Source organism: Rosa rugosa, chromosome 4 (genome assembly GCF_958449725.1).
Source record: "Rosa rugosa chromosome 4, drRosRugo1.1, whole genome shotgun sequence".
In the NCBI taxonomy this organism is placed as follows: domain Eukaryota; kingdom Viridiplantae; phylum Streptophyta; class Magnoliopsida; order Rosales; family Rosaceae; genus Rosa; species Rosa rugosa.
In genome coordinates, this window is record NC_084823.1 from 2,755,642 (window position 1) to 2,779,179 (window position 23,538).

The following is a 23,538-nucleotide window of genomic DNA, read 5'->3' on the forward strand; positions in this document are numbered from 1 at the left end:
CTGCCTACCACTTTTTTTCCTTCAGGAAGTTTGACTACACTCCAAGTTTGATTTTCATCCAAAGCTTTCAATTCTTCTTTCATAGCAGCGGTCCAGACACTTTGTTGTCTAGCTTCTTGATAGCTTTTTGGTTCAGATGCATTAGAAATTTCTAAGAGGAAAGCAGCATGTCCCTTTGAGATCTTGTTGTACGACACAAAGTTCTCCAGGAGATACTTAGTGGTGTACACTTTGTAATCTTGCAGCTTGAGTGGAGGTCTCCTAGTTCGAGTAGGATACCTTCTTGATATTGGAATAGCTGGTCCTGGTTCTGGACTAACTTCTTCTAGGTCATCAAGGACATCATTTTGATGGTCACCATTGTCTTGAGCAGGAGAAGAGTGAGTTTCTGGAGCAGATGGTGTATTTGGTACATCTGGAGCAGTAAGGTCTGTTCCCATTTATTGTGTCGTAACATCATCTCTTGGAAATTCCAACTGATGTGTTCTTCTGTCCTCTAAGGTTGATCCAAGAATTGGCAAAGAGAGGAAATCAAGAAAGAACTCCCCCTGAGGAGAAGAATCAGGAGTACTGAAAAAAGGAAGATTTTCAACAAATCGAACATCCCTTGATACAGACAGTTTTTTCGTGTTTGGATCAAACCACTTATATCCCTTCTGAGTTGATGAATATCCCAAAAAAATACATTTTGCAGCCTTGGGATCTAATTTATCCCTGTGAACAGATTGTACATGCACATAACAGACACAACCAAAGACTTTTAGGTGTGTAATGTCAAGTTTTCTTCCTTTCAAAACTTCATAGGGTGATTTGAAACTAAGGACTCTACTTGGCAATCTATTTATGAGATATGCGGCAGTGAGTACTCCTTGAGACCAGAATCTCTTAGGGACATTCATTTGAAACATTATTGATCTTGTTTTTTCAAGGAGGTCCCTATTTTTTCTCTCAGCAATCCCATTCTGTTGTGGTGTTCCTACACAACTCGTCTAGTGTAAGATGCCATTTGTGCTCAGGAATTGTGACATGATTTTGGACATATATTCGGTGCTATTATCTGATCTGAGAGTGTGGATTTTGGTTGAGAACAGTGTTGTGACAAGATTGTGAAAATCTTTGAAGACAGACACTAGATCACTCTTAAGCTTCAGAAGATATAACCAAGTGATACGAGGAAAATCATCAACAAAGGTAATAAAGTACTTATAACCATCAAAAGAATCTAGAGGAGCTGGTCCCCAAATATCAGAGTGTACAATTTCAAAAGGTTTGCTAGCTCGAGATACAGATGAACTAAAAGGAAGTCTAGCTAGTAGACTTAGCTAGATGGCATATTTCACATTCAAAAGTTTCTTTACACAGATTTGGAAATACAGAAGACAAAACGTGTTCTGAGGGATGAGCCAAACGCTGATGCCATAGTTGATGTTCTTGAGCTACACTAAGATTAGCTTGGGATACTTTGGGAACTCTAAAATTCTTTGAGAGGTAGTACAGTCCATTGAGATAAAAACCTTCACCAATCTGCTTCTTGGTGGCAAGATCCTGGAAAACAACCTTGTCAGGATAAAAAATGGCAAGGCATTTTAGGGAATTGGTAATCCTTCCAACTGACATTAATTTGAAAGGGAAGGATGGTACCATACAAAGCGATAGACTTAATGGTTTCTGAAAGAATGTTTATTTTCCCTTTTCCTAAAACTGGCACACCTCTACCATTTGCAACAGAAACATGAGAAGGAGTTGACAATTTTTCAAAGTTTTGAAGCTTAGAGTTTTGATTTGTCATGTGATCAGTGGCACCCGAATCTATTATCCAAAAATCATTTATACTACTTGCATGTAAGGCTGTAGAGAAAGCTTTTAAGATACCTGGCATATCCTGTTGAGTTATTCCATCTGCTTCTGCTAGGAAACCAGCAAATTTTCCAAGTAAAGCTGTTGAATCTTCAGAAACAGACTCCTTTTCATTTCCTTTCTTCTGTTGGAGGTAAGCTGCAAATTCATTTATCAATGCAGCTGGATTTGCAGTGAAGTTTAGTAATCCCTCAATGGAAGAAGCAACATGATTTGCCTTGTGGCCATAATTTTTTGGAAAGGACTTAGTATCTCTAGCTTGTTTCTTAAATTTGGGTTTGAGTTCAGGATGCAGTATCCAACACCTATCTCTGAGATGTCCAGGATGATCACAATAAGTACAGTGGAGATCAGGACGTTTACCTCTGTAAGGTTTCTTCTCAGCTAGCTTAAGATCACTTGCCAAGGCTCTAGCTTCAGATACTGATGTCTTTGAATCTTCATTCATGACCTTCCTCCTAGTCTCTTCACGCTGAATGGTGGAGCAGATGCTGATCAAGGATGGTAGTTCAGGACTCATGAGTATATGGCTGCGAAGATCTTCATACTCAGGTCCTAAACTAGCTAGGAGTTGGAACACTTTATCTTCTTCAACCCTTTTTTGCAGAATGGCTGCATCTGTGGTGTGAGGTCTGTAGATGTTTACCTCATTCCACATGCTTTTCATATTGTCGAGATGGTGAACAAAAGAGTTTGCTCCTTGCTTGAGACTGGTGATGTCTCTTTGAAGTTGAAAGACTCTGGCACAATTATTTTGGTTACCATACATCTCTTTCACAGCTTTCCAAATATGCTGAGAAGACTAAGAATAGCTAAAGATGGCAGCAACAGATGGCTCCATAGAATTTAGTAACCATGACATAACTAGCTGATCTTTACTGAGCCATGCTTCATAATCAGCATATAGAGGTGGTGGGATTTGGATGTCACCATTAATATAACCGAGCTTGGATCTTCCTCCAAGAGCAAGAATGATCGCTCTTGACCAAGATATATAGTTGAACTCATTGAGTAACACTGAACATAGACGTTGGTTAGGGTTTAAATCACCCTCAGAAATTCTGGGTGTAGAGGAAGAGGAAATGGAGCTCTCTCCCTCAGCCATTTTTCAGACAAAGAAAAAAATCAGGCTAGAAATGGATTCTGCTCTGATACCATGAAGAAATGGTTAAGATGATTTTTCTATATCAATTCAAGTAGTAAGATTACAAATATATAGGGAGAGGTACAACACACCTTCTCCAACCAAGCCCATACCTATCACCATACAGCACACCTAATGACCATTCCCTATACATTGACTAGTTACATCAACAGTATATACCAACTAAGCATGGTGTTAATCACCACTCAACCTAACACAAGGTATGGTGGTAAGTAACCCCAAGACATGGTAAATCTCTATTTCCAATATTCTCCCTCACCAATACCCGTTCAACATGTATGATGATACATCATAGTTTTAATTCTTATTAAATGCTTTAAAGATGACAAAGATGAGGACTCAAAACCTTGGAAATTATCATTAGCAGGAAAATCTCGAAATCCGATTGAAAATTTCTTGTTAACTCTTTCAATACAGTTTTGTGCAAAGTGCATGATGATAGCACTTCCCATTTTGGTGGTGGATGAGTTGTGCGAAGCAGAGAAACCAAGCACCACTGATCTATGATGACATGGCTCCTTGTCTGTAACATTTTATTGATCCTGTTGTAAGTTGCAACAAAATGTAAGCACCAATTCTGCTCTGAGTGCGTTCTTGAGGTGACCCTTCATTCTCTGTTATTTGTGTCTCCTTACTCTTTTTGTTCCAGTAATTTAATGACATTGAATTGTTGTTTTATGGTTGTGAATCAAGTTTAATGGAGTGCTTCTGTTTCATTTTTTGTTGTTTCTATACCCTGATTAATTATCTGGTTTCCAGTCACAGTAACATTTAAAAGAAGAAGAAATGCTTTGTTACTACCAACATGGCAACATATTCATTACAGCTCACGATCTATTCTGAAAGATGCGTGGTAAATGATAGCTACTTCGATCATTTGGAGATCAGTAGGCTTGCTTACCAATGGTCGCGTATACTAATTTTACATTCAGCTTTGAAATAGTGCCAAGTTCTGTGGATTTTTATTTCTTGTTCATTTCACGCTGCTAAATCATTGCTTTTCTGCCTGCATTTCCAGGCATAACCACCTTCCGGAAGCATCCATGCACGTAGTCCAGGCCGAAAGCAAAGAGGGGTCGAGGATGGAGGAAGATGAGTTCACTATAGATCACGTGAATTCGTGACCAAATCGAGCTGGGCTTGTAGGCTTTGAAGGTGAACATACCGCCGATTGCTGATAAATGTGAATGGTACATCACCACTTTTGTATCATGGGACAACCAACATTTCATGCTTCTTCCTTTAGTTAAAAGACTTCATTCATTTGGGGTGACTGGATTTTTGGGGTGATAAGAATGATGAAATTTAAGCTATTGATCACTGATGTGGTCAAATTTGCAGTCCCACTCCCAATTTCTTTAAACTATGGCTATGGCAGTCTCTGGCCATCTCAAGAGGGGATACTAGGTCTTGAATTTCAGAATAAAGCTCATCTCCCAAAATTATTCATAATTTTTTTCCAGCAAAAAGGAAAAATTATCGAGTCAGGAAATCAAGATATATTGAAAAATGGTTTCAGGTGGTTTGAGACCATCCAACTAGCATTTGGTCGCATGGGTTCAAAATATTATTTGTGGATCATGGTAATAATGCAATGCTGCTTTGACATGAGGCAAGAGTGCTTTAACTCTATTAGCTTTATTAGAGTTAAAATTAAGGCATACACAAACACATGACTTGCGACAAAAATTAGGATAGCCTATTACTTTAACATTAAAAGCTGGAGGTTGAATCACCTCCCATATTACTTTACCAATATGGGATCCCTCTCCATATTGGTAGCTCACACAGTCACACCACTCTAGTTCACTTGCATCCAAGACCTGGTAATCTGACACGTATTGACTGAAGATGTAGATACCATCATCCAATCCTGTAGCTAGTTTTGTGCAAAACAGCTAAACAGGGCCAGACATTCAGACTAGACTAGCCCTACATGGACCATCTTCCAAATAAGCATTAACTCTACTTGAACTCACTTTTCCTCTCTCTTCCTAAACATCTCTATGCCCACAAGTCAAAGTTCAAAGGCTTTTGCCAGCAAATTCCAACTCATGCTAATATATGTCACCAAGTAATGTGGCAGATTACATAGCAAAATCTCACTTGCTAGAAAGAAATGTAGTTCAAAATGGGTCCAAATATTAACAAATATCAAGAACTAGGTTACAGGGAACGGCTTAGTTGTCAATAACGCTAATTTAATTCTGTTTCTTTAACAACCAAGCACTGGAATAGTAACTGAAAGCTTTTGAAGCCACACACTTGAAAGGATATATTTTCAAGAAGACATGCCAACAACCCCAAGTGCACTTTGGTAGGCTCCAAATGCAAATTAAAAACTGATCACTGGGGAACTATTATTAAGTCTTGTCATATAGGAGCAGAGAAGGCACCAATGACATTGTATATAATGAGGCTTACAGAAAGTATTTAATGACACACCAAACAAGCAATAAATCAAAGTAATGCATACTTCCATGCGCACAGAACTAGATCCACCAAAAGAGCAGTCGACCACCTCTAATAAAAGCTTGTCTAATTCAAAAACAATTCCTCATTACAAACCAGTTTCATAGCACATTGGAAACAAGTTGAAAAATAAACGTAGTCTGCTCACTGCCTTACCTTGCTGTTCCATGCTGCACGCTTATGGTTAACTTAAAGCCACCGGATCATATATTTTGCATTTTCATAATGTTTTCTCAAGGACAATACACCAGTTGGATTTGTCAAAAAATCGATCAACAATTACAGCATCATCCATACCAGATACCAGCCTGCATGGTTCAGCAAAAAACAATGTCTTGGATATAAGCAACTTTCTGGAGTACTAGAAACTGTGGCGACAAAAATTAAATGCACATGTAATGTTTTTGTTTCTTATAAGGAGAAGAAATGTTTTTGTCCTGCTTGCTTTCCTAAGTAATCAAAAGTATCCAAGCTACTCTGTGGGCAGTTACATTATTTAGTTATTTTTTTTCATTCAAATGATATATGACGATGGGGATTAGCCTTTTCCTCTCAAACCTAAACTGTAGGTCGGAAACTAATATCTCTTAAACTCTCCCATCCTCAAAGGTAGGGAATGTACCCTTAACATTATTTGATAACAATATCAAGGATCCATCAGCAGATATTTTAACTCCAATTAGAATTTAGAAACAAAAAAGTTGCCTCAACAAAGCAAAGGAGAAGTAGGATAGAACTTAGAAGATAACTGAAACAAGTACTTCTTTGGTCACTACCATCAATAGAATTTTTCTCTAACTTAGAGGCTGGCCAACCATCATTTATTGGGCTTCTTATCCTAGCACTAGTGGGCTTCTGCTCATACTCATTGCTTGTAGAACTGGCTTCTTTTATTGTATGATTAACTGTTTCTAAATTATGAGCACCTTTAATTAATGAATTACTAGGAGAGAAAAAAGAAAAGAAAAAAGGAACATCACTTGATTCCTAGGAGTTACTCTTCTGCAGGGGCACATCAATTACTTCAACACGTCCTTAAATTTCAATTTCTTAATGATCCAATTGTTATAAGAAAACCATGTAATAAAATTCATAAATTTCAATCCTAATAGGCCCTAGACATTTAAAAGATGAATTTTCCCACTGTGAGAGTGGTATCTTTTCTGCTAGTATTGTTGTTTCAATTTCAGCAAGCCAGATAGAACAGAGCACAACCAGAGCAGCATGAGAAAATGAGACTTAATTTCATAAAGCAACTAATTGGAAACAATGCAAACATAAAATGTATATTGAAACAAAAAAACTTTAATGAAAATGACGTGTTACCTTTCAAGCTCGCCTTCACTAAAAACATGGTAATATCTGTTGTACACTACAGCACCCTTCTTATCATCTTTCTTTGCAAGGCCATTTGCAACAGCACAAGCCGAAGCACCATTTATTTCAGCACGATGATATGGCAAGTGCCAGGGGACGAAATATTCTTGTTGATTATTTGTATTCTTTATATCATCTGAAGCCCTTGTTTTACCTTCATTTTGAGAGCGCATTTGTTGCAAAGTCTGCACAGAACTCTGGTTGGAATGTTTCACACTCTCTCCCAAAATTCTATCCTCTGTTTCTGGAATGCTTTCCAATGTGCGGGACGACGGACTACGCACACGAGGACTACCAGGTCCTATCCACTCTTCTCCATACTTTTCGGTGAGTGGGGTCCATTTAGAAACTAATGCTTTATCTTCTTGTTCCACAGCCCAAACTGTTATTAGAACTAGACCACCCTTTTTCACAACTCGGACTAACTCTTCGATTGCTTTTTTCCTCCTGCTCTCTGTACTCAGATGATGTAATACAGCTATAGAGATAGCTGCATCACCAAAACCAGTTCTATAGGGTAGAACTAGAGCATCTGCAACCAAAACTTCATGCCCTCTATCTGCACAAATTTTGATAAGAGGAGCACTTATGTCACACCCTATGGAAAAACAATTGGGATTAAATCCCAAGTACTTCCCATTTCCACATCCTGCATCGAGCACAAGAGTTCCTGCAGGTAAGGAAGATAAAAAATTGGCTACTTTTGGCCACTTAGCAAACCGGGTGGAACTGAAATGGGGTGCGATAGCATCATAAACATGATGGACATACTTCTTTTCTATTTCAGGCGTGGACTGCACATTTGGAGATGAACATCTCTGGCTGACACTAGCCGATTCAGATTGTAGGATTTGCGATTCATTATCAGAATCAAGAGTACACAACCCCGAAACACCTTTTACCTTGACTTCTCTCATTGTACGGAAGATTCCTGAATGACAAACACGACCAATTATTACAGTTGGAAGATGCAAGGCCTCCCTTGACAAATAAAAGGATCTACTTGCTCTCAGAGCATCACAAAACATCACCCAGAACACTGATATCTCATCAGAAATAACCTGTAAATTGACCAAGGCTAATGAGATCACAACTTCAAAGATATACAAGTTTTTCAGGCACATGCAATGTGGTCATTGACAAATACAAAATGGCCGCCATCGACACATAGAAATCCTAATGCCTACGCATTTTGGTCAATAAAGTTTCAATCTTTGCCTTTTATTTGCTGTGTTAAGATAGTTCTTATTCATTGTAGAGTAAACTGCCTACACATAAAGCTTCTCACTTTGGGTTATTGCAAACTCCAGTATTTGCACAAATACAATCGACACATAGAAATCCGAATGCCTATGCATTTTGGTCAATAAAGTTCCAATCTTTGATTCTTTGCCTCTACTTTTCCTGTTAATATTGTTCATCTTCATTGAAGAGTAAAATGGGTCATGTGTGTGATTGTGCTTGTCCTAATTTCCCTCAAAGCTTCAAACTTTGGGAGGTCACATTGGTCCATTGGCAACTCCAATCACAATCCCAGGTTTCCACAACCAAATTCAGTGTTTACTATTAGATTCAAACAGAGTTGCATACAAATACAATAACCAGAATGAGATTCAGGTAAAATAAACTCCATACATACAAATTATACGCATTTGAGTAGAGAGAGAAGCTGACCTGATCCAGCAGACATGAGTGTGGCGGTAAGGGTTAAAAGCAATGAACTGGTTTTCCTGGTTTGGTTGCCTTGTGACTGCGGTTGAATTAGGGTTAGGGTTTTTTTTGCAGAGGTAGAGAGGGAGAAACTGACAAGGTTGAGAAACTGACGAGAGATATGGAATCAATAAGCTCCTGTGTCATGTGGTGGCTCTCTCTCTTGCTTGACGGTGTCTAGAGTTTTTTTGTTGTTATATATGTTAAGAGGGTTTTTGGTTAAATTTTAAAAATTGTGAGGGTTCCACACACCGGAGGCTCTTACCAACTTGATCACATGTGGTGGTTGTGTATAAGCAATATTTTCTTTTAGTAAAAATTTCACAAATGGTTACTCAACTATGACTCATTCGACACTTTGGCCACTGAAGTTTCAAATATATCACTTTGGTCACTGAAGTTTCAAATATATCACTTTGGTCACTCAACTATTACACTGTCAATCACTTTAGTCACCCAAAGAGTATTTTTTCATTACAAAAAAGTTATTTGCCATAATATTAATGATATTTTCATCCAACCAATTGTGGAAAATTGAGAAATATGTATTAGGATGATTGGGAGAAGTGATTAAAGTGAGAAAAAATACTCCTTGGGTGACTAAAGTAATTGACAGTGTAATAGTTGAGTGACTAAAGTGATATACTTGAAACTTCAGTGACCAAAGTGTCGAATGAGTCATAGTTGAGTGATCATTTATGGAATTCTCCCTTTCTTTTAAAAATTTCTCTAGGCGTAGCCTAGGTGTTAGACGATGCCCAACCAGCTCGACTAATTTAAGCGATGCTTAGGTGTGACTAGCTTAAAAAAAATGTTTAAAATATTTTTTATGAATCAAATACTAAAAAAATAAATTTTAATTTGTAGGTAGTCAATCAGAAAAAGAAGATATATTACAAATAATACAAAAAAAAAAATGCGGGTTGGTGCGGTTTAAATCGGGCGGTGCACGACCGGGGACCCGAATTCACAAAGTATTCATGCGGGTCGGTGCAGTTTGGTATCAAAACGTCACTGTTTTGTTTCCCTTCGGTTTCTGAACCACTTTTTCTGGTGCGGTACCGCATTTCCGATGCATTATACCCAGGCCTAATTTATATGTTATATAATAAAATTTAAAATAAAATAAAATAATAATATCCATCTGTGCGCTCGCCTGATCCCCGCTGAGCAATTAAACGGCAGGCTTCTTCGCAGTTCGCAGTTCGCACCGCCCACATATCGCCAAGAAAACATTGATGTATACAGTAGTATACACCATAAACCAAAGATGAAGATTTTGAAGAGTTCCCCCAACCAGCAAATCCAACAAAAATATGGCCCAGCCCGGCTCCCCGTGGATAAAATCCAGCCACCAATCAGACATCCACCAGAGGAAGGCCCAGTAAAACCCCTAAACAAGAAATTTAATAAGGCCCAGAAAAGTGTGTAAACATGGAAAATGTGCAGTGGTAAAAGTATTTTAGTTTGTACCAAAAGAACAGGGGTTCAAAACCCAACTCTTTTCTCAACTCTCTACTGTTTCTCAAAGTATTGTAGAACCCATGAAAGACTTGGGCCATAAGAAAAGGTTGGAGATTTTTGCAAGAGTTTGATTACAAAACTAGTCAAATATTCAGCACTTCTATTCAAGTTTTGGCGTTTTGCATGTATGTTTTTCTTGGATATGGTGCTGTCAAATGGAAAATGCCTCCATTGTCAGGTGAAGATGAGAATAGTCCAGACGGTGTGGAATTCCACAAGTCCAGTGAATCAAATAATTTTATCTAATTTTCCACAACTTTACCTGCATTGAGTGTTTAGTGCAAACATTGTTTGCCTGTTTTCTTCAATCACTCATGAGAGTCATTGTACTCAGAAAAGGACTTGACTTTCGGAACCAAATTAAACTTGTAATTTGTTTACTGGGTTTCAAAGAATCTGCATAATCAGGGTTTTTAGTTGGAATAAATATGCTTCTAAAGTATGCACGTTTTGATAACTTTCTAGTTTCCACAGGTCATGTTGAGCTGTCTTAGTTTTGTGGGAATATGAACTGACCCATCTGTGTTTGATAAAATGCATGTCCAAATGAAATGTCTCACGACTCTGAACTGAAAGTTTTGTTAGCCAAGGTACCTTAGCAGCCAATCCCCACAAGGTAGTAACTGACTTTCTCTGCGTTTGGAGCTTTCTGTCGGCATTGGACTGTTAGTAACTTCTACGGTTCTACCTCAAGTCCATTCGCATTGGCTTGGAAAAGATTCTAGCTTCATGGAAAATTCAAGGTGAAGTTTTCCACAGAATTGAACCATTCATGCATCGAGTTCTGAGTGGTAGTGCTTCGAAGAATAATCATCGGAGCTTATTTTACAAGTGCATTGCCTAAAGGCATCCATATATAGACATCGTTGTCCAAGAAGCTATACTAATTAAGAAACTAACTGATTAGCTGCAGTCTACATTTGTTTGCTTCTGGACTGAGAGAATACTTGGTCATATCCGCAGCTGAAATTGTCGAAGGCTCGGTTTCTTTTTAGGATTAAATATTGTTTACTCCCTATACTTATAGGGTTTTATCGTTTCAGTCCCTGACCTTCGAATTTCACCTAAAAAGTCCCTGAACTCTCAATTATTTCCTCCTAATTAGTCCCTACCGTCAAAATTTTCTGTTAAAGTTGCCGAAAATGTCTATTATGCCCTCACTACTTTTTTTTTTTTTTAATTTATTTTTTCTCTGTTTTATTTCTTTTTTTCATTTCACCTCTTGAAGGTATGTGGATTGGAACCATCTTGATGAGGAGATGAACAGAAAGAGGCGAAAGAGCCGGAAGAAGAAGAGGTAAAAAGAAAAAAAAATAAAAAAAGAGAGGAAGAGAAATATATATATATATATATTAAGTAAATGAGGGTATAATAGACTTTTTAGGGGAAGATAACGGAGTTTTTGACTGATGTTTGACGGAAGGGACCAATTGGGAGGAAATTGGGAGTTCAATGACTTTTTAGGTGAAATTCAAAGGTCAGGGACTCAAACGATGAAACCCTATAAGTATAGGGAGTAAGCAGTATTTAACCCTTCTTTTTATGTGGCATTTTCATGGTGTGTGCCAAGTGCCAACCACCCTCGACTATATATATTGTTATTAGTCTTGCTTGTATCCTACTCAAAACCTCAGTATTCCTCAAACAGTTGTAGCAAATCATGAATTATCTTCAATTTTCGTCTCGTGTTTGCATGCCTTCTTGTATTTCATCACAGCCAAAAACAATCTGGACCAGGTCATACATTCTTCATAGATTGATATAGTCATTACATGTATATCATTGTTCATTGAATGCTTGGTTTGGTTATTTCTTGCAATTGATTGAGTCCCATTACGTCTGCATGATTTACAGTTCAAACTCTGAAAATGAGAGCAAAGTTGGGAAGCTATTACAATCTCAAAAAGGTTCATCTTTCAAATTTATAATTCAAATCCTTATGTTCATGTCACCTATAAGCACCTTAATTTGTGAGTCACAAACTAATAAGCAATGCTATATTGCGGTCACAGGTCATTGCACAAAAGTCTTGCGCAGTGTCAATATGGAGAACTTGCAAAACGAATATTTGTTTCCAGAGGTCAGTGAGCTTATGAAATCTTCATCATGAACTTTGCCCTCCTATCACTATTCATTTTCCGGTCTGTCTCACACTAATCGTTTAGATTGGTGTTGTGTTAATATTATCTTCAGTAAATTACTATGATATACATAGATAATTTATCAATTTTTAAAAACTTTGATTTTATTGTGTATGCATCCAATGCTAACCTTTGTACATTTCTTATGGTCTCTTAACCAGATATTCATGCGCGAGTTTCTGCATACTCAGAAGTACCCACATGCAAGAGTAATTAGACTTGGTATAGGTAATACTACAGAACCTATACCAGACATCATCACATCTGCTATGGCTGAGGTACTATAGTGGCTCTCAGATTGTTGTATGTAATTTCTAGATTGGTACTGAAACCGCACCAGGCCTTTGCCACTCGAGTATTCGCCTGACAAAAAACATTGCTACATGCAACTAATATTATGCTGCATAGCTATTAGCTTTTCCAAGTTTTCTGTTTGCCAATACTTGAAAACTCCATATGTGTATTGCAGCATGCACATGCTCTATCAACAGTTGAAGGTTACAGAGGGTACGGAGCTGAGCAAGGCCACATGGTAGGATAGTGGTGTCTATTCTGAATTACTTCTATCTTTTTATTCGATCTTTGTTGACTTGTTCTTCTTGAGATTATTACGAATCACGTGGCCGTGGTTCTTTTGGTGACTAATAGTTATAAATTTTTGGTGCAGGCATTGAGAATGTCAATTGCAGAAAGATTCTACACGAATATGGGCATAGAAGGCAATGAGGTGTTTGTATCAGATGGTGCCCAATGTGACATTTCTCGCCTTCAAGTAAGAGAAATTGTTTTATGCAGCAAATATTTCTGTAATTGTATGTATAAGAGTTCAACAAGGTAAAGACTTGTTAGTGTATGGTTTAAGACGAAAAGCATGTTATGAAATCTGACTTTTGCCCATCCACCAGATGCTTTTAGGTTCCAACATGACAGTAGCTGTGCAAGACCCTTCTTTCCCGGTAAACATAAAATGAAATCTAATCTCAACTCCTATTTCTCTTTCAAATTTTAAGTCAAGATGAGACATAAAATTTATATGATTCAATACCATTGTCATCTCACTCTCAATATCATTTCCTTTTCCTCTTGTAACTAAGCTAAAAGGGCTCTTCTGCCTACAAAAAAAGGGTTAGCCAATTTTTCTCTTAACTCTTACACTACATGGGAGTCACATCCCTTATGTTTTTGATGGACTATGATCTGGGACAGGCATACATAGATTCTAGTGTCATTGCTGGTCGAGCTGGCAACTTTCAGGAGGAAACCGGGAAGTATAAGGACATTGTCTACCTCAATTGCAGACCTGAGAATAATTTTTTTCCTGACTTATCAACTGCTTCAAGGGCGGATCTCATATTTTTCTGCTCTCCAAACAATCCAACTGGAAATGCTGCATCATGGCATCAACTAAAGCAACTGGTGGAGTTTGCTAAAGCAAATGGATCAATCATAGTTTATGACTCCTCATATGCTGCTTATATATCAGATGGAAGCCCAAGATCAATTTACGAAATTCCTGGTGCCAGAGAGGTTTCTAAGTTCTCATCACCATGAATCATTTTGTGTTTGAAAAATTGACATACAAGTTAGTGCAACTGTATTCTTAATGGAAGTTCGCTTTTGACCATTTTCAATGCACAGGTTGCAATTGAAATATCATCCTTCTCCAAATTTGCGGGGTTCACAGGAGTCCGACTTGGTTGGACGGTTGTCCCTGAAGAGTTGTTGTATGCAAATGGATTTCCGGTCATAAAAGATTATAACCGCATAGTGTGCACCTGCTTCAATGGTGCATCAAATATAGCTCAGGCTGGAGGGCTGGCATGCCTTTCTGCAGAAGGTTATCAGGTTAGAATTATTCCCCATTTCTTGTCCACGCATAAGGGTATCTTACAGTTTCTCTTTCAACAATCCTCTCATAGTAGGTGAAGTTAAACTAAATGGACGTTCAAATGTGAAGTCTTCAAAACAAGGATTTGTATGCGACAATAAAGCTGTTTCTTTTTTCTTTTTATTTAAAAAAAAAAATCCCACAAACCACTATATAGAACATGTTTTAATATTAGTAGATGCAATTTCATTGAAATTGATTTAGTACTGTAACTAGATGCAAGGAGCCGGTTACAATTTATTTTGGTTTCTCGACACATATGGATTGCAATGTTAACTAAATCCCTAGATTTGAAATCAGTCCATCCCAAAGGGTCCATGCACTCCATTTGGATTGAGGGAATTCAAAACACGGATTGTACTTTTGACAACAAAGCTAAATTCATTTGCAAAAGACCAGAAAACAGTAGTGTGCAAATGTAATTGTAAATGACTAGATGCAATTATGCACTTGAAATAGATATTTGTAAATATCTAATATCTATTTGTTTTCTTCTTCTCTTAACTCACATCTTTACTACAAAAATTGTAGTTGTGTATAAACAAGCAACCTAGTTTTGAAAAAGAAATCGCTCTATCCAACAGGGTCCTTCAAATTTTTCCCTAGTTATGTCAAAGTTATGTTCCAATACAGTTTTACCTCTTTCAGGCTATAACAAATGTGGTTGACTACTACAAGGAGAATGCAAAAATCATTATCGACACATTCAGAGCACTTGGGTTGAAGGTGTATGGAGGCAAAAATGCTCCTTATATATGGGTACATTTTCCAGGGTTGAGTTCATGGGATGTGTTCAATCAAATTCTTGAAAAGACACACATAGTGACCATACCAGGAAAGGGCTTTGGTCCTGCAGGTGAAGGGTATATCAGAGTTGGTGCTTTTGGGCACAGAGAAACCATATTGGAAGCTTCAGCAAGGCTAAAGAATTTTCTTGTAACTGATAATATTTGATAAACATTTGAACCCAGTTGACAGGTCAGAGCAGGATAAATGATCATTGTCTTTTACCTCTTGCCAATTGATTTTGTGTTGAACGCTCTAACTTTAGCAACAATATATTCGCACCATGTATGCCTATTTCTTGTTGGTAGTAATTCTGTGCTCTTTGTAGATGATGAATAAAGCATTTAATTACAACTCATTTCTTGTTTCACTAATGATCGATGTAATTGTGTAAGTTAAATGGTGTTACAACTTTTGTTAAATTTTATGTGGAGTTAATACGTATACTTGTGATTTAGTGGAGACTCCTGGTATTATTTCAGGATGTTCTCCTGATGCTTATTGTAATTAGAGGTTAAGACTCTATGCCCCCCCCCCTCCTCCCCGTATTCTGCAATTTCATTAATCAAGGCTTGAGGGCCAGCCACACAGGCTCTTTTTTCAAAAAAAAAAAAATTAATACGTATGGTTGCGGTTTTCTTCACCTTTTCACTTTTCAACAACCATTAAGAACAAGTTTTCACAGCAAAAAAAGAGGTACAATAACACAAGGCTTTCGGAATAAAATCCCGCACCTACTGTTGTTGCTCAGGTAGTTAAAGCGATGAAAATATCAACTCGTATCTTCTTACAGTTCCGAAAATATGTTTAGAGTGCGACATATGCCTATCCAATACTGTGCATCTTTCATGTCAGTCAATAGGTGGTTTCCGACGTTCCTTCCACGCATGGGCTCATGTCATCCTACACTCGAAACTTCACTTTCAACAACATTAAGGAACACGAATTAAGGGAAATGACCTCACAATTTCCCTTTTTTGCTAGGAAGAAGACCTTTTCTTGGTAACCAAGCATACGTTTGTGTACAAGACCTTCCAACCGATCGAGAGCCATCAGCCACCACTTTTGTCATTCTCTGGAAAAGGAACGTCCGCAGTCAACCTAAATTCATCGCTAATGTCATACTTGCGTCTTCTTGCTCCCCACGCCAAAGCGAACCTCAATAAATACAACCAATCTCCAAAACCCTTTACAACATCCCGTTTTTCTTCCTGAAATCGAAGATCAATTTCCTAAACACTTGTTTTTCTGAAAACTCTAAGACAATGTCGATGGCTACCTCTGGTTTTGCTGAAGCATATGTGATGAGAGACCTGCACAAGAAGAAGCTGAAGAAGGAAGAAGAAGAAGAAAGGACCAGACTGGGCATGGCTAGATCGGAAATAGCCAACTCCGGTGGCTGTTTCTTCTGGGTTATGAAGAAAGTGCATCCAAGCAATCCTCAGACGACCATTGTTCACAAGTTGAGGTGACTTCAGATCAATAAGTTTGATATATTGTTGATGCTTTTGGGGAATGTAGGGGCCGAACCAGAAATCTAATTTATGGGAGGGCTTAATCTACAATACCTAAAATTGGCTAGTTTAAAATATTTTCAAAGTAGATCTAGCCAAGCGCATATTTATTTTGACCACTCATATATATATTTTTTGGGCATTGTAATTTTCTATTAGGTTATTGCTTAATTTATCGTCCGATATGCTGAAGTTGTGTTTTTTCCTGATACTCTATTGGTTGATCGACAATACTGCATTCCTATAATGAAATCCCAAATTCAAAAGCAGCTTTGTGCGTTTGGTTGAAACTTGAAAGAAAATATTGTATATGGACTGAACTAAAATTGAAGCAAAGAAAAATATGGACATGATGTATATCGGTGCTTCTAAATTTTTTTTTTTGAGAGAAACTGTCAACTCAAATAAATCAGGAGGTAAACTCCTTAGAAAGTACATCAGTAATACAAGATGGAGGCTCTAGGCCCCAAAACAAAGAACTAGCAGAAGAACAAGCAAAACGAGCTAAAGTATGAGCTACAACATTGGCTTGACGATAAGCATGAGTAAAGTAAGAACCCGACATCTGTTGAAGATGAAAGGTAATGTCATCATACACACGACCAATAAAGGAAGTATGGGGAATGACTCTCTGCTTTGTTGCATGAAAAAGAGTAAGAGAATCAGTCTCAAAAATCACCGGAGAGAGACCTTGCTGAATAGCAAGTGAGACTGCCTCCCTCCCTGCTAATGCCTCCACCTGTTCTGGGGAAGAAACATGAGATACTGGAGCATAATAACCTCCCAAACATTTCCCCATATCATCACGGATAATGACTCCAATCCCCCCACTACCAGTATCTTTATGAAAAGCACCGTCAACATTAATCTTCACCCACCCTGCACCAGGAGGTTTCCAGGGGACTACTCGCCGACCCCCTCCACCCTGTCCCTTACCCTGATGCCTCTGGTACTCCTGGAGACGAGCCGACAATAGTAGCACCACCTGGTTCACCTCCATACGTTTATTATCCCAAACTCTATTATTTCTCTCCTTCCAAATACCCCACAAATTATAAACAAAAGCTGCCCATAAATTGGAAGGCAAGTGAGAAGCACAACCCCCAATCCACTCCAAAAACAACAACATCCGAGCATCAGAAGAGAAAGCCGTTCGTACTACACCAGGCACGGCATCCAACACTCCCCTCACATACGGACAAAGCCGACATAAGTGTTCAATTGTCTCTTCCCCCACTCCACAGAGAACACAAGGCCTTATCTCCAGAGGAACCTGTTTCTCAATCAATCTATCTATAGTAGGTAAACAATTGTTCAACACTTTCCACAGAAAAATTTTAGCTGTACCTGGTACATTGGTTGACCATAGCTTCTTCCATAAATCTTGTGTCTGCAAAGGCACCGCTTGTACTATCTCCTCCTCCATTAAGAGCCTGTAAGCACTCTTAACGGAAAACAACCCTTTGGAATCAAAGTGCCACACCCAACTATATCGGTGCTTCTAAATAAATAGAGATATTTGTTGAAAATGTGAAGTCGCATTGAAAAAATATAACCTTGCAAAAGAATAGATAAAAGTTTGGGTCTCTCCAACCGTTTTGATTTTGGGTGTGACACCCAAATTATCTTATCATGATATTAGAGCGGATTAGCTAACTGCCTGACTTAGCTCACGTGTATGATTTTTACGAAATTGTCACACATGTTCCACATCAGTCAATATAACTTTCCACATATATAATTTGAGAAATCGCTAACATGTGCAGGCATGTTGAGAGTGTGAATACCAAACTAGTGTGATTCAGTTTCTTTTTATGAGAAATTAGATAATTCAAAGGCAGCTAAATACGAATTCATTTCATTTCTTGTGGAAGCTGTGAGGAGGGCTTTTGGCCTAACTATAGAACATGTCATGAGCATGGTTTTCTAATTGTCTCATTCATCTCCCATGCTATTGCTGCCTAAATTGCTAAATCTGCCCAACTAAGGTGTAAGTAGAATGCATATTCATGTTATCAGTATCTCAACCTCTAAAACTACATGCATTGATTAGTCATTTTCAACCAAGTTGTCAACCTTATAGTTGTATGATGCTATTGTATGTATTAGACTTTTAAGGTATTGGAGTAAATTAACAACCAAATTATCGTAATCTTGGTTAGCCATGTGAGTAAATGCACATTGTTGAGATTTTGATACAAAAAAAAAAGGCATTATAATAAACAACTTGAACTGCAACAATATACCTCCGAGGTCCCACATATGTAGGATTGGGATCGGGTGAGTCCAAGGTCGCACCTTAATTTTTTTCTTCTCTAAAACATCTATGTCAACTTTGATATATAATTTAGATTCTTTTGGTGCAAAGTTGCTAATCTAGCGTGTGGTTTTCGCTTACACAGTCACTCTGTTGAACCTTGGTCATGGGTTCAATTCAAGTTTTCAAGCTTCCGTTGTGTATGTTTTTTAGTTTTTGGACATTTAACACTATTTTGGCTCGCTTACTGTGGGCTTTAATTAAACAGGTTCTATACATCATTTTAGAAGTTTTGGTATTTGGTGAATGAAATATATATATACAGTCCGGCTACGGTGCGGATGTCCGTACCATGCAGACGGTACGGATTTCCCGTTTTCCCCCACTTTCCGGTCACATTTTCACATCTTAACCGTTCAGTTTTTAGGTTCTAATGTATAGATCACCTCTGCAAAATTTCAGCCAATTTGGTGATCGTTAAGGCATCCAAAACTGCAAATTACAACAATGTACACGAACGGTTCCGGCTCGACAGATTCGGTTCGATCGTGTAAATTACAGTTTTAGATGCCTTAACAATCACCAAATTGGCTGAAATTTTTTAGAGATGATCTATACATTAGGACCTAAAAACTGAACGGTTAAGATCAAAATATGTGATCGGAAAGTGGGTCAAAACCGGAAATCCGTACCGAAATTTCGGTACGGACGTCTGCACCTGAGAAAAATCCTATATATATATATGTGTATGTATACATATATATATAGAGAGGTTTGCTCTGCTAAGGAGGTCCGTTCCTTAGCTAAGGCACGGATTTTCATATTTTGACCACTTTTTTATCACATATTTACATCTTAACTGTTCAGTTTTTAGGTCCTAATATATAGATCACTTCTGTAAATTTTCAGCCAAATTGATGATCGTTAAGATATCGAACTCGATTAAATCAATGAACGAACCGAATCTGTCCAACCTGAACCGTTCGTGTTCATAATTGTAAATTGCAGTTTTGGATGCCTTACGGTGCGTTTGGATGAGAAAATTATAAAATCCGTAGGAATTTATAAATGATGGAATCTTTAACTCCATCAATCTAAAATTCCATTAATTGCAATTTCTATTGTTTGGTTGCATCTATTTAGGATTTGAAATGTGTAATAAATTAAGAAAGTTTAAAACAAATAAAAAGATAAAATAGAAAAAAGTCTTGTTTTGGAAATAAAAATTGAATACTGCAAAGGAATTCGTAAATGACACCTATTTTGGTGGAAATTGAAGTGAGGAATTTAAATAACGAATTCCTTCGTTTTTTTCAACAGAGAAATTTAAAATTTCCAATCTGATAATGCCAAACGAGGGAATTGGCTTCTAGGAATTATGAAATCCTCACTTTCAATTAAATTCCATCATTTTTCCCTCATCCAAACACACTCTTAACGATAATCAATTTGGCTGAAAATTTGTAAAAATGATCTATACATTAGGACCTAAAAACTGAACGGTTAAGATGTGAATATGTGATCAAAAAGTGGTCAAAATATAGAAATTCGTTCCATAAGCTAAGTTAAAGATCTCCTTAGCAAAGCAAGATTATATATATATTCTGGGTGGTGCTATTCACACACCCATTTTCTCTATTCACACACCTCCCTCTATTTTTCTATTACTTTAATTTAATTTATTTTTACAAATTACCCTCCCTTACAATTCTGATTATTTTTCTTTTTTTCTTTTTTCTTTTTTCGTTTTTCTATTTGGCAAGTCAATCATGAATCCATTATCATCGAAATTGCAAAGTTTGTTCTCATATGAGTAGGAGAGGTAAGATGCATGCTTTACTCCTTTGTTGTCTGGGGTTCCAATATTGCACCTAGCTTATTAAAGTTTCTCGTCTCTTATAGATTGGCAATAAGCCATTTTCAGATGCATTATGCAAATTTGGAAAATTTCTAGGTACAAAAAAATTAAAAAAATTGGAGTATAGTTCAAAATTAATTGAACAAGACTTACCTGAGGGGCTAGACAAATGCAGACACACGCATAATCAATGGTATGAAACTCTTAATATAATGTATTTTAGATAACTGTATTAAAAGAACACTCACCCATAAATAAAAGTTCAACGTTAGGCTGAAAAAAACACTAGCCTTTGGAACATTATTTCCAATATGTAACAAGTAGATCCTATGCAATAATATCTCAAATGTTGCAAAATAGCATCCAAAGAAAATACAATATATAGCACTTCAGTCAAAAGATTGTTGTTACGTAATGACATTACGAATTTGCAACAAAACATAAACAGAAAGAGCACAATGTTAATCAATGCAGAGTTTTATAATGGATATCAGTAGTCACAGAAACTTTCTTGATTACTTCCTCATCACTCAAAACTTAACTTCTTTGTACAAAATCTAAAGATCATGGTCAAAATTCTGATGTAAGCAAAAAATTTGAATCATCAACCCTACATAAAGATTTTAAGAACATTAACTAATGACCTAGAAAATCAGTTTACCTCATTAAAATTGTCAACGTTTAGGAAGCAACAAAGGTGCTCCTCATTTCAGTTAATATTTTAGCTGCCCTGCAAAAATAAATAAGACAAAACACTCAATTTCCTTGATTACTTCCTCATCACTCAAAACTTTAACTTATTCATGCTAAATCTAAAGAGAAATTAGGAAATTTGATACCAATTTGTCACATTCCAAACCTGGGGTATGACTTAAGGGGTTCTCAAGCAAGAGAAATTTAGAATAAGACCAAATTTAACACAATTTAAAGTTGAACCTTAAGGGAGGAACAGTTAAGCTTTGAAAATTTACCAAAAAATTCATTTATCAGCAATGAACTTGAAAATTTTCAGAATCAAAGTAAACACATTAAGGTAGAGCATGCTAAAATTTCATGCAGTTTGGAGTTTGGGAAGTAAGGCAAAACTTGAACACAAATTGATTTGCAAATTAAATAAGGGTTTTGAAGTCCTCGTCTGCAGGAAAGTAAGGATTAGAATTTGGCGATGATTGACTTGCAAAATAGAAAAAAAATAAAATAATAATATTCAGAATTGCAAGGGATGGTAGTTAGGGTAATTTGTAAAAATAATTTTTTTTTTTTGAAATAATGGTAATTCCATTGATAATCGCGCATGCCAAGAAGGCCATTACATACTCATCCGCTGACACATAAACAATGGCCAGACAAGATTTCGTGGAGGAGCCACAGTAGTACATAGGATAGACCAACTATCTTAGAACTTATCGCTCACTTAATCAGAACAAGCCTAGTGTACTATGACTCATAAACATAGTATATAGACTCATTGCAAACATAGAGAATAGAGTTGTAATTTGCTGGATTAAGCCTCCTGGATCCCAAATACGAAATCCTAGAGAGCCTGAGTCCGTTAGCTTAGTCCATACTTGAGGCCAAGACCAATTCCAAGTAGCATCGCACACCCAAAACAATTTAGGCCTCCCACCAAATGTGGGCCTCCGAAACCATTTGGGTCCCAATACTGATCTGGGCACCCCTACTTCTGCCTCTTTGCCGCTCACGGCCAAACCTCCCGCCGCAGAGCTGCTTGCCTCCTTCGTAACCCAGATTGTTGCCTCGGCATGACTTGTCGCAACAGCGTACCTTGCTAATGCTTCTGCACATCGGAGCACCGTCACACCCGCAGGTTGGAGTGCGACGACGTCCATCGATTTGCTTTGGGCACTGGAAACACCCTGATGTGCACCGCCGTCCGGATCGGGTCGAGGAAGAGGCGATCATGCGTTGCTTCGCCAACCAAAAGCAGGTCCGATTTGAGTCGAGCCCGACATGGACGAATCCAGAAATTCCATACACGCACCCATCTAGGCTTGGGTTTCTCCAAATCAGACCACCGATCACTTGTACTCTCATCAACCATATCACTCCGGCGCGAAGCAAACATGGTGATGAAAGGCTTAGGGCTAGGTTTGGGTCGCAAACTTCCGATCTCCGGATCGACCTCCTTGTGGCAAGAAACAGAGACCTTGAAGGTTTTAAAACCTTGATTTTGTTGGGTGGTGGCTGGGAAAAACCAGCGTTGGATGGCTGAGATTGGAGTGCGGGGTGTGGAGCGGGTTTCTCCACTTAGAATGGAGACCTGTAGTGATCTCCATGTTTGGAGCACCGAGCACAGGCGGCTAGGGTTTGGGAGCATTCTCCTATCAATAATACGTAAAAAATATTTGTAAAAATAAATTGAATTAAAGTAATAGAAAAATAGAGGGGGTGTGTGAATAGAGAAAATAGGTGTGTGAATAGCACCACCCTATATTCTAGGTAAGACGTTAATGCATAAAATACTCCTAACTCGATCTGATCCTACAATCACTTCTAGCTAACTTGATTAGAGAAGAATCATGATCCACCAATCTCTCCCTTCACTTGAATGCTGATGATCATTGACTTATTTCTTTCTTTTAACAACCATCATTAAGAAAAAGTTTTCACAGCAAAAAAGAGGTACAACAACATATGCCGTATAAAATTGGTAGTTATTCACTCCTAAAAAGCTTTCGGAATAAAATGCCGCACCTGCAACGTTGCTCAAGGTAGTTAAACCGATGAAGATATCAATTCATATCTCATGTTCTTACAGTTCCGAAAATATATTTAAAGCGCGACATATGCCATATCCAATATTGTACAACTTTCAAGTTTCCGGCTTTTCCTTCCACGTATAGGCTCATGTCATCCGACATGAGAAGATAGATGAAGTTACTTTCAAGTTTCAACGACATTAAAGAAGACGAATTAATGGAAATGGCCTCACAATTTCCCTTTTTAGCTACGAAGGAAGACCTTTTCT

General features: G+C 37.7%; 2 protein-coding genes across 4 annotated transcripts; one reads left to right on the forward strand and one right to left on the reverse strand.

The window, feature by feature from the left end:
* Positions 1-5,351: 5,351 nt before the first annotated feature.
* LOC133745904 (tRNA (carboxymethyluridine(34)-5-O)-methyltransferase) lies at positions 5,352-8,759 on the reverse strand. Of its 3 annotated transcripts, XR_009863862.1 has the most exons (4): positions 8,546-8,759; positions 6,821-7,932; positions 5,651-5,802; positions 5,352-5,560 (listed from the first exon to the last, which is right to left on the reverse strand). XR_009863862.1 is itself a non-coding variant. In XM_062174067.1 (3 exons), the coding sequence occupies exons 1-3, from the start codon at positions 8,559-8,561 to the stop codon at positions 5,715-5,717; spliced, it is 1,086 nt and encodes a 361-aa protein (XP_062030051.1). In that variant the 5' UTR covers positions 8,562-8,759; the 3' UTR covers positions 5,352-5,714. The 3 variants fall into 3 exon arrangements, 2 of the variants coding, with proteins under 2 accessions (XP_062030051.1, XP_062030050.1); XM_062174067.1 differs by having other exon boundaries at positions 5,352-5,802; positions 6,821-7,802; XM_062174066.1 differs by having other exon boundaries at positions 5,352-5,802.
* A 3,189-nt stretch (positions 8,760-11,948) lies between these two features.
* Positions 11,949-15,134, forward strand: LOC133742821 (aminotransferase ALD1, chloroplastic-like). Its single transcript, XM_062170500.1, has 9 exons — positions 11,949-12,012; positions 12,118-12,185; positions 12,408-12,524; positions 12,716-12,778; positions 12,914-13,018; positions 13,152-13,202; positions 13,453-13,773; positions 13,885-14,091; positions 14,783-15,134. Exons 1-9 carry the CDS (start codon positions 11,949-11,951, stop codon positions 15,086-15,088), a joined length of 1,302 nt encoding a protein of 433 aa, XP_062026484.1. The 3' UTR covers positions 15,089-15,134.
* Positions 15,135-23,538: the final 8,404 nt, after the last annotated feature.